Source organism: Crotalus tigris, unplaced genomic scaffold (assembly GCF_016545835.1).
Source record: "Crotalus tigris isolate CLP2741 ecotype Arizona unplaced genomic scaffold, ASM1654583v1 scf7180000017668.6805642782:7212621, whole genome shotgun sequence".
Lineage (NCBI taxonomy): Eukaryota > Metazoa > Chordata > Lepidosauria > Squamata > Viperidae > Crotalus > Crotalus tigris.
This window is the reverse complement of record NW_024096554.1, coordinates 5433717-5448454: the sequence shown is the minus strand read 5'-3', so window position 1 is coordinate 5448454 and position 14738 is coordinate 5433717. Positions and strand designations below refer to the sequence as shown.

At 39.2% G+C, this 14738-nt stretch overlaps 1 protein-coding gene across 2 annotated transcripts in view; it reads left to right on the top strand.

The window, feature by feature from the left end:
- The window catches only part of QSOX1 (quiescin sulfhydryl oxidase 1), a 74919-nt gene extending 60509 nt beyond the window's left edge, over positions 1-14410 (top strand). For both annotated transcript variants that reach the window (XM_039337140.1, XM_039337141.1), the window contains 2 exons: positions 791-976; positions 9081-14410. In XM_039337140.1, the coding sequence (XP_039193074.1) occupies positions 791-976; positions 9081-9904 (1010 nt within the window). In that variant the 3' untranslated portion in view covers positions 9905-14410. The remainder of the gene's footprint in view (positions 1-790; positions 977-9080) is intronic.
- Positions 14411-14738: the final 328 nt, after the last annotated feature.

Sequence of the window (14738 nt, the reverse complement as noted above, 5' to 3'; positions counted from 1 at the left end):
GCAGAAGGGGAGGGTTGGGATAAATGCTCAAGCTCAGCTAGCCATAATAATAATGCTGCTTTGTGGGAACCCAAGGACAAATTGATTATGTTTTGGCGGGCTGAAGAGCTGGGGAAAAAGCCCGCATTTCAGGCTAATTGGAGAATGTGATTTATAACAGCTTATTGGGGGAGGGAATTGTACTTTATTACTTTGTATCTGGGGGAAGGGAATTTAGTTTTTGGGTTCAACAATGTAGTGCCGATACTTTGTTTCCTGAATAAAATGTTCTTTAAGGAAGAATTTTTGCCTTGAAGTTATTTTGATGGGTTTCATCTATTGGAGCTATGACATGGTGATTTGTTCTATATATGAACATGCTGGATACTTCTCCATTTACATTCATATAGTGGTCATTTGTTCTGACAGTGAAATATTTCATTTTTATATGGACTGCCTAGCCACTTCAAAGTAGCAAAGAGAGAAAAGTTGATTTTTGATTAACAAGTGATAACTTATTTTTAATAAATAAATTAACTCTTAGTTGTACTTCTTTTTCTCCTACAAGATTCTCATTTTTATACCTTTCTTGATAAGGTTTGTCTCTTTTTAAAAATATCAGGGGTGTTCTTCCCCTGATATTTTCCCCCCCATTCATCTGTAATAGAGTAAACCAAAATCAGCTCTGCTTTGGGAAAGAAACATGGTTTGAGTTCACTTTAGGAAGATGGTAGTTGTTGTGGGTTACTTTTTTTAACTTTTTTTTTTTTTTACTTTGGTGTTAAGAATTCCATCCTGGTCTCATTTTCAGCTTCCTCGGGTACACCTGGAGTTCTTCCTACAATGAGAAGATACATCCGTAATTTCTTTGCCTGCAGGATGTGTGCAGAACACTTTGAAGCGATGGCAGCTGAGTCTATGCATGAAGTGAAGAACAGGGATCAGGCTATCCTGTGGCTTTGGTCAAGGCATAACAGAGTCAACGCTCGCTTGGCAGGTGAGGATTCTACTCCTGGAAGTGGACTTGTTGACCATTTTAACCAGCAGATATCCTGTTTCTCTAGCAATATAAGGCTCTCAAAAGCTTACATAGTTGTTAGATTTGCCTCAGAAGAACAGCCCTTGGAGCTAAGTTGGTATGGAAAGAGAACAAGCTCACCCACTGAGTTTCCATGATTGAGGGTTGACTTTAACCTGGTCTCCATGGTCTTAGTCCAATATCTACACCACACTGGCTGTGTCATTGGACTCCCAAGTCTTTTGGGAGCTGGACTACATAATATCTAAAAGATGACAGCTTCCACCTTTGGAAAAAGTACTCAGTGTAGGAATTTTAAAAGAACATGACGGCAGCTCCATTGTTAAGCACTGTGGTCATTAAGCAAATCACCATGAATCATTTAATATGATATGACCATGACCATGATTTACAATTTCCTGCTGGTTTTTCCATTGACTTCAGATATTGGAAGCTGACTTTGAAGGTTGCAAATGGCAATCCCATGACTGTGGGATGCTATGACCTTCATAAATGTGCTCTGGCTTTTAAATGCCCAAATTGCAATCATGTGACTGCAGGGATTCTGCAAGTAGCTGCAACTTCAAGGACCAATTATAAGTCTCTATTTTCAGCACCATCATATGGTCAAATGTCTGCTGAATAAGTGGCTGGTAAGCAAGGACTACCTGTATATTCTGACTGAGTTCCATAGGACATAGAATAACAGAGTTAAGAGTTAAGTCTTCCATTCCAATCCCCGCTCAAACAGGAGACCCTATACCAGTATTTCTCAACCTTGACGATTTTAAGGCATGTAGACTTCAACTCCCAGAATTCCACAGCCAGCAATGCTGGCTGTGGAATTCTGGGAGTTGAAGTCCACATGCCTTAAAATCGTCAAGGTTGAGAAACACTGCCCTATACCAATTCAGACAAATGGCTGTGCAGTCTCTTTTTGAAAGCTTCCAGTGATGGAGCACCCACAACATCTGAAGACAAGCCGTTCAATTGGTTGATTGCTCTCACTGTTAGGAAATTTCTTAGTTCTAAGCTGCTTCTCTCCTTGGCTGGTTAGCTAGTTATCTTAGTTAGTTATCCCCCTTAGCTTTTTTTTACAGCAATTGATTGCTTCTGTCAAAAGAGACATGTACTCTATCTCTGCCCCCAGCAATAGCTTCCTTTTTTGTCTGGGAAATTTGATTTCAGTTAACATGGCAAAAATTTCAAATATGAAAACTTTCATTTTAAATATTATTCTGTAGCTCTCCTTGGAGACAGTTGATGTTGAATGTGTATTGGGGAAATTGAACATAGGTAGTCTTGACTTACGATCACAACGGAGCTCTAAATTTCCACTGCTAAGCAAGACAGTTAAGTGAGTTTTGCCCCATTTTATGATCTTTCTTGCCACAGTTGTTAAGTGAATCACTGCAGTTGTTAAGTTAGTAACACGGCTGTTAAGTGAATCTGGCTTCCCCACTGACTTTGTCAGAAGTTGGCAAAAGGTGATCACGTGAACCCGGGACACTGCAGCTGCCATAAATACATGCCAGTTGCCAAGCATCCACGTTTTGATCATAGAGAGGCTTCAACAGTTGCAAGTGTGAAAAATAGTCAGAAGTCACTTTTTTCAGTGCAGTTGTAACTTCAAATGGTCACTAAATGAATGGTTATAAGTTGAGGACCGTCTGTAATAGCTTGTTTCTAGAACTGGTTGGCTTGGCTACCTGTTCATTCTACACTTTAGTGCAGTTACCTTCCAGGACATGCTGGCCTTTTTAATAGCCACCTCTACTCCACTGGTTCTATTGCTCTAATGCTGGGGTCTGAATCAAAAAATAGGTAGTGGCCAAATTGATTCTGTATTATGATGGCACAAACTAAAAATGATCAGAGTTCTTGATAGAAGAAGCTTCCTCATCTTTTTTGTTAGGGACTGATTAAGGGAGAGATTGTTTCTTGATTTAGATAGTTCCAATTATAAATGGAAGCATTTTTGAAACACACATACACAGAAAGAATTTGTATTTAATTGAGTCTACATGCTGCATCTGTTTTGCTGACTCTAAAACAAAATAAATATTTTTTTTCTTTCTGAGAACGCTTTGCTTAGTACTCCAACAGGCTAGCTTTCTGGCTTGCGGAGTCCTCTAACTCCCTGCTTCAGCAGCCCTGAGGAGTCTGCAACTTGAAAAAAAGGCACCTCATCACCACCCACCATGCTGAAGAAAAACACCCCCTCCTGCCCTATAAAAGGAGGAATTGCAGCAAATGTTGTGGGCAGGAGAGAGCATTGTGAGCTAACCCTGCCCGCCGTAACAAAAAAATTCCCTGAAGAATACTTGGATCGGAAGGGGCAGAGAGGGTCAGACAGCAAACACCAATTCTTGTTGCCAGAAAGGAGTCAGCAGCTGGTGGTTTTGAACCAGAGACTCAGCTACTAAATCTTCTTCATCTTTTCTACTGGGGGCTTCTAAAGGCTGACACGTGCCTTGAGAGGACCTTCCTCCAGGGTTGCTGCCCAAATGCTGTGCTTCTCACAGACAGATGCTGTCCCTTGTTCTACAGTCCTGTTTTCCCTGACAGGAGGAGGAATAGGTGACTCCCCTTGACAGATGATTGTGAAGGGAGAAAGTAGAGGGACTCATTGACCAAGCCAGAGAATCAAAGGAGTTATTTACTCTTTGTTTCTCTTGGGTTTTCCCACCCTCTCTGTCTATCCCTAGGGTCATAATCTCTGATCTTCTAAGGCATAGTTTCTTACTCCCTTTACACAGCTACCCATCCATACATTTATTCCTTCAAGCCCGGGATAAATAACAGCCACTAAACAGGCTAATTCCTCTTCAGAATTTCACCAGAGCCTTTAGAAGATGCCTGTTTAAGTCAGTCTCTTAAACGCTTCGGACTGTCAACAATCCAAGGGAATGTTGATGGCAAATCTACTAACAATAAAGTAATTGCCCAATGAATGTAGACAGCAAATTCTTTATTGTAAGCGTTTACTAAGATTATAATGTTATATTTCAAATATCCACAAGATGTTTCGACAATTTAAAACTTCCTTCTGTCACAAGTTCCGACTAATGAAGCACTTCAAAGAACTTTCAGGCATGTTTCCTAAAGTCTTTATTTGCAGAGCTACAAATTATGCCGGTCAACATTGGACTAATTGATGCCAGAATCTGAACTTCCGGTGGCTGGCATCAAGCTTTCCTTGCTCAACCCCTCCCTTCTCATGCAGTCACAGGTCACATTATCCAATTAGTGAGAAGGTCAAAAGTTTACTTCCTCTTTCTTTCCCGGGCTTTTTTCCCCCGCCCAGTCTAAGCTAAGTATTAACCCAATAAATGCCCAACAGTTTTGCATATTGTCAAAGCAAGAATATACAGTATTTGCAGCATTGACATCCGGCCCCCCTTACAAGAAGGACAGATCCTGTAAGGAAAACAAAAGCATTTGTTAAGGGTTATCTTTCGGTTTGCTGGGGTGTTTCACATGAAACTTTTCGATCAATCTGTCAGCGTTCACTTCACTAGATTTCACCCAGGTGGCTTCAGACAATGGGTATCCCTTCCATTGTACCAAGTACTGTAATTTCCCTCTAAAGATTCTGGAGTCAAGAATACGTTTCACTTCATAGTGGGTCTGCCCTGCCACTACGAGGGGTCCAGGTGCCTTCTTTGGAGGAGGTCTCAAAGTGGAGCCCCGATAAGGCTTCAACAAACTACAATGGAAAACTGGGTGAATTTTCCCTAACAGTTTAGGGAGCTTTAGTTGTACTGTGACTGGGTTGATGACCTTTACTATGGGGAAAGGCCCCAAGAATTTTGGTCCCAATTTCTTGCTGGGCAATTTGAGGCGTAGATATTTAGTTGACAGATAGACCTTTTCCCCAACTTGGAATGTTCTTTGGGGATGACTGGTTCACCTGGGGTCAGTGAGACGGCCATGTGCGCTCGCTCATTGGGTGGCCTAAGATGCCCGGTAACATCTGTTGAATCAATGGGGGGATCAGGCCCTATAGGTAGTCTCACAATTCTCATTCCTTTCTCCCACCAGATAAATGGCTTCCATTTGTCCAACCAGGCTAGTCCCAGGATCACTGCCTCTAGGTTGGCCCCAATGACGTCAACCATGGCCCCTGGTTCCGGATAGAGATAGGCCCAGCGATTTAGATGAGAACGCACTTGGTTGAGGAAAAAAATCAGCTTCTCTGGGTCCCCATCAAACGTTGCATTGAAGGGTGGTGCAAACACAGGCTGCTGTGGCCCCCACTGGGGCTGGTTCCATGGCTGCTGGCCAGCGGGGATGGATGGTACCCCCTGCAGCTGTAGGCCTCCCAATGGTGGCTGCGCAAGTGGGGGTTGTAGTGGTCTTCTCTGTTGTTGGACTGGAGGGGGTGGTGGTGCCCTCTGCTGCTGCTGATCATTCATCTGCCGGGGAAACCCATCTACCCCTTGCTGCAGATGCCTCAGACTGGGACTCACCCTCTCTTCAGGGTTGGGGTCTCTGGCTGGCAAAGGCAGGGTCTGACAGGCTTCCTGCTGGGCTCCCCATCGCTCTTGTGGCCACCCCAGTTGCTGTAGGCCCCAACCTGGCTGCAGATTTATGCCCAGGGGTTGCACGTTTGGGGGCTGTGGCCAACCTCCTTGCTGTGGCTGTTCTCCCCCCAGCTGCTGATTTCCTGGCATCTGTACCACCCCAAGGCATTGCAAGGCCTTTATTGGCTGTGGTAAGTTCAGAGGACATGGATCAGCCGCTTGCTGGGGAACCCAATTTCCCCTTTGCTGCAGAGGATTCAAACTGGGATTCTCTCTCTTAGGGATGAAGGTTTCACTTTGTAGGGACTGTTTTCTGTTTCTCATTTCTAAGTTTTGAAATCTTTCCAACGACTCACCCATAACTGTGTTATCTGTCCATTCTGCCTTTGAAGTCTTCGCTCTCAGCTGGGAAATCTGCCAAATTTCTCTCTCCCCCGGCTTGCTGGCTGTCGCTTCCCCCCCCGGGGAGACTGTTGCAGCTACGGGGCTGGTTTCAGGCAATTTTTTTTTCTCCATAATGAGATCTCCCCCGAGGCTACTGTTGATAGATCGGGACGTAGATCGTTTGAAAAGAGTGTTGGATTCTGGCATGATGTCACAAGTTCCGACTAATGAAGCACTTCAAAGAACTTTCAGGCATGTTTCCTAAAGTCTTTATTTGCAGAGCTACAAATTATGCCGGTCAACATTGGACTAATTGATGCCAGAATCTGAACTTCCGGTGGCTGGCATCAAGCTTTCCTTGCTCAACCCCTCCCTTCTCATGCAGTCACAGGTCACATTATCCAATTAGTGAGAAGGTCAAAAGTTTACTTCCTCTTTCTTTCCCGGGCTTTTTTCCCCCCCCCCCCCGCCCAGTCTAAGCTAAGTATTAACCCAATAAATGCCCAACAGTTTTGCATATTGTCAAAGCAAGAATATACAGTATTTGCAGCATTGACACCTTCGTTGTTTTCAGCAGATTCTCAATATAGAATGCTTATCTGCATTTTGGAACGCAAAGTCCACAAATTCTGAGATAGCGATCATATCCATTCAGAATTAAACCAACTCATTTCATCTAATTCAGAAAATCAGGGTCAGCCCACTAGGTAGACCAGACTAAGAAATAGATTCCAAAGGAAGACTGAAAGTACTTTGACTGAAATTGACTATAATAAAATAATCTTATAGTCTGATCCTACTGCACCTTCTTCTTATAGTCTGTCGAATTTCTCTGGACTTAAAAACTATTTCAGCCCTTTTTTCCTAAATAGGAGCTCTTGCATATGTCTATAAAGCAGTGGTTCTCAACCTGTGGGTCAGGACCCCATTTGGGGTCGAATGACCATTTCACGGGGGTCGTCAAACAACACAGTCCACCATTTTTCCCCCTTTTCCTTAGCTGTGCTACTCCCTTTTATTCTATTGGCTTTTGAAAGCCAATAGAATAGACTTTCTTGAATAGAGCCAATAGGAATTGTCCAGGCTCTCTGCCCTGCTGAGCCCGCCAAAAGTCCCATTCTGCAAATGGTGCTGCACCAGTTGAGTAGTCCTCGACTTACGACCGGTTGAGTAGTCCTTGACTTACGACAGGTTGGGGGTCATGGCATTAAAAAGGTTGAGAACCACTGCTATAAAGGTCATGTTCCTTTTCCTCTTTAGTTAGAGATAGAAGGTTGACGATATAATTGGGTATATTTCAAATATTGGATACTTAGAAATGATAACAACTGGGCATCCTTTGCTTGCCCTGTTCTGAAAAAATTGGGGGAAGCAAAATTTGTTTATTTATTTACATTTGCTTTTTCAAAACATTTATATGCCCATCCAGCTCAAACAATTCAACTCTGAGTGGTGTATAAAATTCATTAAACAAAAATACAAAAGGAAAACAGTACAGGTAGTCCTTATTGTTAAGTCAGACATATGGGTTTTGCTCCATTTTACGACCTTTCTTGCCACAATTATTAAGAGAATCACAATTAAGTGAATCACTGCAGTTAGTAACGCGATTGTTAAGTGAATCTGGCTTCCCCATTGACTTTGCTTGTCAGAAGGTTGCAAAAGGTGATCCCATGACCCTGGGGCACTGCAATAGTCGTAAATATGAGTCAGTTGCCAAGCAGCTGAATTTTGACCATGTGACCTTGGGGATGCAACAATGGTGGTAAGTGTGAAAAGTCATTTTTTTCAGTGCCATCGCAACTTCGAACAATCACTAAAGGAACTGTTGTAAATCGAGGATTACTTGCATGTGCCACTGAAACAAAATATAACAGTTTAATGGTTTGTTGTATTCTACCAAATGTGACCTCTGTTTATCTTGACTGAAATTCTTGGGTTTTAACTGCTTAAAGTTCTTACTGTACTGGTCCACTTTGGCAAAGGCAAGTCAGATGTTAGATAAATCTACATGGTGCTTTTTTTTCCAACAACAACAACCTGACATTAAGGAAAGCGGATTCATTTCTAAGATAGAATCATGCATTTTACTTTTGTAAGTGAAAGTAATGGTATTATTTCCATGATGACGATGTGCTGCAATCATTCCCCCCCCCCCTTAGGAATAGCTTATAATTTAAATTTTGGAAGTTCCTTGCTTGCTTTTGTTGTCGGAGCAGAATTATCTATATATGTATATATACCATATATCTATAATAGACATAATAGATATAATATTTCACATTTCACAACCCATAAAGTTGGACAGGACAGGATAGCACCTTCAGTCAACTCACTGAATTGGAACAAAGAAAATATTGGAAGGCTTGTAATAACAAATGAATAAAGAAGGTTATTTTTATCAGGGTTTTTTTTTTCATCCAAGCTTTTACATCCTTATCTGGAGATGGATTATTGAAGCAATTTTGTTGCAGAATTTTTTTCTTGGCTAAGAACCAGGGAGTTCAAAAGTTTGCATTGCTTTCAAAGTAATGAAGCAAATTTTTTTTTTTCTCTTCAAACCTGTTTCATTGTCAACCATTTTGCACATGCTTTTATGGAAAAGTAGTGTTAATATTTTGATGTGTACTTCTCTTCATATTTTATGTCACAGTTGCTAAAAACACAGTAAAAATTGTTGAAAGCATTAGCTAAGTATTTCATAACTATTTCCGTAACTATTTAGAGATATCACCTTTGGGTTATCTTTCAATTTTTGAAAAGGAATAAGCATTGATCAGCTTTTAAAGCAAATCAGTATACAGTAGTAGCAGGTTTATTTAAGATATGTTTATAATTAAATGCAGTACAGATAAATAAAATTGTATGCCATATACACCAACATCATTGTAGGAAATTAGCTAATGCAATATAATAATCAATATAAATGTTACCTAATACTAAAAAAACTTTAGTATAATCTACAGTGAATAATGAGTTAAGTTTTCTGGCTTCATAAATGTCCATCATAAAGAAGCATTTTAAGGGCTTTTTAAAAATAAGGTATTGGATGCAGTAATTAGTTAGGCATAAGTCAAACCAGTCATTTATAGACTAAGTAGCTTGTGAATATTGATGTGTGTGAGAATATTATTTGAATATTCATGATAGTAAGACTTTCATTTTTTGTTCAGGTACAGAAAGTGAAGATCCCAAATTTCCCAAGATCCAGTGGCCTCCCAAAAGCTTGTGTCCTTCATGTCATTACATCTCAACTGATGGAAAAAAGTTTTTGTGGAATGAGAATCGAGTCTTGATGTTTCTCAAATGGCATTTTTCTGAAAAAAACATTTACATGGATTCTCCCCTAGAGCATCAAAGAAGAAATGGTCGAGATGTTGCTCAACAAAATCATGAAGATGAACGGAAGCTGGAAGGGGGAGGAAGAGGAGAAGAGAATGACCAAGGCAATCAAAAGGAGTCAGATGAAGAGAAGAAGGCAGAGCAGCTAGAGGCAGGGAAAGTGGAAAAGAAGAAATATGATTTGGGAAAACCTGGTTCTCCAGAGTGGCATAAACCAAGCATTGTCAAGATGAGCACAAAGGCAAAAGGAATGGTGGAGGATATTGTTGATCTTGATACATTTAGTGAGCAGCATTTTAAGAGCAAAGCCTTGAAGATGGCAAGACAGGTTAGCGACAGAGAGAGGCGGACTAAGAGGGACACTCGGCTATTCCTGATGGAGAATGAGGGCCACCGCTCACTTGATTATATTAGAGAGTCCCTGAGGCACAAGAACTTGGGAGCCAAACAGTTCTCTGGCATCCAAGTGGAAAAAGAGAATACTTTGAGGGGAAACCAGTGGATCTATATTCTGGGAATGGGTTTCTCCCGGTTGGATGTCAGCTTGTGTGTAGTCTTGTATTTGCTTTCTTCTGTCTGCCTGTTGGGCATGTACACCTTCTTCCGCATGCGCATGGGTTACCGCAAGGCCCGGTTAGGCTACTCATTGACATGAAATTGAAGCAGAGGTACAGCAGCCATTAGGTAATGGAAGGGGCATGTGCATATCAGTTTTATGTGGTGATCTTTCACTAAACTAACAATTCCTGTACTGAATATACACAGATGAAAAAAAAATACACAGATAATATATTGGTTATGAAGGATGCAAATCAGTAGAATAGTAGTGGACCTCCTAAAACGTATAGAAATTGCTACTTCTATATTTGAAAGAGTACCTAGTGAACAGACTGGTCTGTTTTGTCACAGTTGCTAGATCATTTATATATATTTGTGATTCTGTACCAGAATAAAATAGGTGAGTGTAGTGACAAAAGGGGCATGGAATCATATTTCAGAGCACACGGTGACAGGCTGATTTTCTGAGAAGTCAGGGGCTCTTTATTGTTTTGGTTTGTGGTGGTGGGAGAGGATTAATAAACAGAAAAGATTCAGATCTCATTAGATAAATGTAGTACGATCCTCTTTTAAACAGTCAGAACGTAACACAAAAACTGTTGCTGTTTTAAGAGAAAAAAAAGCACGAGAAGTTTAGGACCAGCAACAAAGTTGTATTTCTGAAATCTTTGTGCCTTGTGTCTTGAGGTATGTCCAAGCCCTGTAACATGGTAAAGAAATGTTATGGTCTAGGTATACAAGCAGCCTAAAATACTGTGCTGGAAGATCTCTTGAACACTTTTAATCTGTTTTCCAAAGCTTCTGTGCCACTATAAAATTACCCCTTAGTAAAGCCAGATATATGGCGTTGTTTGCAAAAAGAATTAAGTTCTCCCTTCCATACCCATCTAAAATATAAAGCTTGGTTTGGGAACTTGAATAATTTAATCCAATCTTAGATAGCTGGGATCTATAATGCTGGTATCAGTTAGTTGAAATGACCAGTATTTCTCTCTCTTTTTTTTTCAAATAATCTTACTAAGAATTACAAGTAGGAAAAATAAAAACTAATAACAAACTATGAAAAATAGAAAAATAGAAAAAAATACAAAAAAGAAAGAAAGGAAAAACAAGTAATACTCCCCTTCACCCTGGCAAATAAATACATTTTCAGTAATTTAGTACTATCTCTCTCTATACACTCACAACTCATTTATTCACTAGAAAACAAAATTCAAAGCTTTGCCATTTGTTCTTTGTCAGCAAAAGTCCAGTAAAGGAAACCAGATATAACTAATTTTCTGTTTTATCCTTGATTGAATAAGACAACACTGAATTTTTAACAACCTTAAGTTTTAAACCCTTTAAATATAGTCCCAGACTTTAATAGGTCTCTTTTGTAAGTCCAGTAAGGAAAAAGTTATTTTTATGGTTTAATTGTACATCATTTGGCAGTGAAATATCCATCAGTTTCATTTGCATATTCAGTATATCTTTATATTTTCTGCTTGACACAGTTAAGTCTAATTTCATACTTATCCATTATAGCTTATTCTTTTTGTCTAACTTCATTGTCCCATGTTCCATCATATCAAATAGCTTTGAAGACCAATATTCAAAAACATACATTAAGGCTTGTTGCTCCATTATTTATTTCTTTGTTAACAAAATTAATGTATTATCCTCTAGCTTCCTCTGGTGCCAAACCTTCAAGGTCCCATTATCATGTTTCCTCTTTAAAAAGCCCAAACAATCACCAATTCCCGCAAGAAGAATTCTTCTAATTAATTCAAAATTATAATTCCAGGGCTATCTGGACTTTTAATCCTTGTTACCATTCCAAAATCATATTCTATATACCTTTTTGCTGTTTAATTCAAAAGTTAATATTTTTCTAGAGCCTTTAAAATGACATTTAAAGCATCTTTCTCCAAGAAGGTAACTCACTCAATGAATACAGCAAATATTTTCAGGACAATAAAAGAAATAATTCAAAAAGTGATTAAGAAATGAGGGCCAGGCAGGCTTTATGTCTTTAAAAGGCTACTCTACAAGTATGAGCTTGATAGTTCAGTATCCCTCCACTCTAGCCACTCAACACATAAGCTGACCACAAAACAACCATTCCGTGATCTACTCACAAGGAGGAGCTATCTGGAGTCACATGGGTTATCTCAACAATCTCTCCTTCCTCCGGAGAGATTTTGCTGGTCATTCAGCAACAAATTTCCTTGTACACCTGGTCCTTCTGCCAACAGAATGTTTCTCAATCTCAGGAACTTGCTGTCTAGACTTCAACTCCCAGAATTCACTAACCAGCTTGCTGAGGTTGAGAAACACAGTAGTATTTCAAATGATATGAACTCTCATTAGACCAGTGATTCTCAACCTTTCTAATGCCGTGACTCCATAATACAGTTCCTCATGTTGTGGTGACCCCCAAGTGGGTGTGGCCACCAATAAGAGGGAGTAGGACAGCTAGGGAAAAGGGAAAAAAATGGCAGACAGCATGCTTTGGTGACCCCCGTGAAATGGTCATTCGACCCCAAATGGGGTCCCGACCCACAGGTTGAGAACCACTGCATTAGACGGTAGTATTTCAAATGATATGAACTCTGATATCATTTAATGCTGTAGAATATTTAAGGCTTCCCTTGGTACAATGGCCTTTCTAACAATTATGTGCCATATGATTATGTGTCTAAGGTAATAGTATGGTTAAAATAGAGAAATGAAGGGTCAGTAAAATTACTACTCCCAATTAAAATGTTGCGGTCTGTGGGTCAAAGACTTAACTAAATGTTTACTATGAATCATATTTGCACTAAATGAGAAACATTAGACTTTCACAGGTAGCATATAGTTCAGACCAGCCTGGTTCCATATTGTAGAAAAAAATTTCTGAGAGTTTTGAAATACCGTTTTTTGATAGAACAAGATATTTCTTTAATTGCAAATTGCCATTGCATTCTCTTATGGTTGTTTACAGGTGACAGTAAGCACCGGAATTATATTTTGTTTGTTTAATAGTTGTATGGGTAGTCAAGGTAAGATGTACTCTATACTCTATATAATTCAAATTATATAAATGTCTTTCATACACTCTGTGGTAAAAATGATGCTACCATTGCCTTGTTTCTTGTCTGTTAACATAATTGTAGTCTCGGCTATTAATTTATTCAAGGGACAGTAGATTTGAAAGACTATTCTAAAAACCTGTTAATTCTTCTTCGCTATCATCTGTTTAAGAGGTTATAATTCGGTGTGCTTTTTAGTCAGATTTTAATAGCTAGGGTAGGAATTAATTCTTCTACTCTCATGGAACATAGGAACATACCAGAACTACTCTCAAAAACTATGTATTGCCTCAAAAATTAATTTCAGAGTTCCTCAAGTCCTAATATAGTTGGTACTATTTGTACATGTATGAGAGTATGTGTGCTTGGACAAGGATGGGGAATTTAAATGATTTACCAAATGCAAAGGATTAATACAAATAATAGAAGTATTCCTAATAACTCTATGTATTCCTTCTTTTCCCCTTACGAGCAAAACTGAGAACAGTTCCCTTCCATTCACACAGTATATGGTGATGGAGACTATTAGAAGCCAGAATGTATTCTGTTGATCAGATCTATCCTATAAACGGCCACTTGATTATCCTATAGTGACAATAATGATGTCTTCTTCATTCCTTATAATGTAAAATGCAGATGAAGATCAAAACTAAAAACCAAAATCACAGAGTAGGCCAATAAGATTAAATAGTATGTCCTTCTTGATCAGATATATCTCTGACTCCAACTAAATAAGAAGGAACATAGTATTGAATGAGGTTTGCTGGTCACATTCTGCTTCATAACAAATGTGGTTGAGACTGGGATGGAGGATGGGGAATTACCAAGTCACATATTTGTGCCACAGACTTGACTGCCCAATAAATAAGTGTTATAAGTATAGTCTACACTGAAGTTGCTAATTACATGATCTTCACAAATATGCCTTGTGTTCCCAGAATTTCTATGGCAGTCTACCTCAAAAGGTCATTGTAGAGATAAATTGTCCTTAACCATCTTGCCATATGATATAACAATACATTTATCTATTAGATTTTTCTCTTTTATCATAATGCTGGTTGCCTTGTAATGGAACACTGAAGGAGCCACTTTAAACAGGAAAGAAGACTTTTCGGTTAGCTTTTAGTTCTTCAGAGCCATGTGAGGCTGGTTTATGGGTCTAGGACAACTCAGCATGGCCAATTCGCCACAGTTGTGGCCAAGTCACTCCGGGACAGCTCACCACAGGACAAGAGTTACACTAATATCAAAGAAATGGTGGAATAGAATCGTTAAAGAAAGGATGTAAAAGGAGGGACACAATGAAATGCGAATGATAAAAATTAAGACATTTTAAAAATTATTTTAAATACTTGAATTGTTGAATTATCTCACAGCGCGTTGCCCCCTGGTGAGTTGGCCGTGCCAAGTTGTCCCATTCCACTGGTTTACTGCATTTTCTTTGTATTCCACCATGCTGTGTGGAAACGGTCCAAAAAGCCTCTACCCAAATTATTTGACCTAGTGGAATAAATTTATTTTTGCTAATAAATAAATGTGCGTACGTAGCCTGTGTATTTGCTTTATGTTTCTAAGATTATGATACATTGCACTGACTAGTGGGAAGGAAGTGGTAAGTTTATAAACTAAATCATACACACGGGCACAGACACACACACTGAGGGATTATACAACTATTGAAATACACATTTCTAAAATAGATTTAGAAATTGAAATTGAAGTTACTCCATAAAACTTGCTATAAAATTCCTTTGTACCTTTGAATTTAAAAAAAAATAACAGAAGATTTCTTTTGTTTTTTCTTTTTTAAAAATAATTTTGTTAAAGTTTATAATTGCAATAGTAAAAACATGCTAAAGAACTAAACTAAAGACA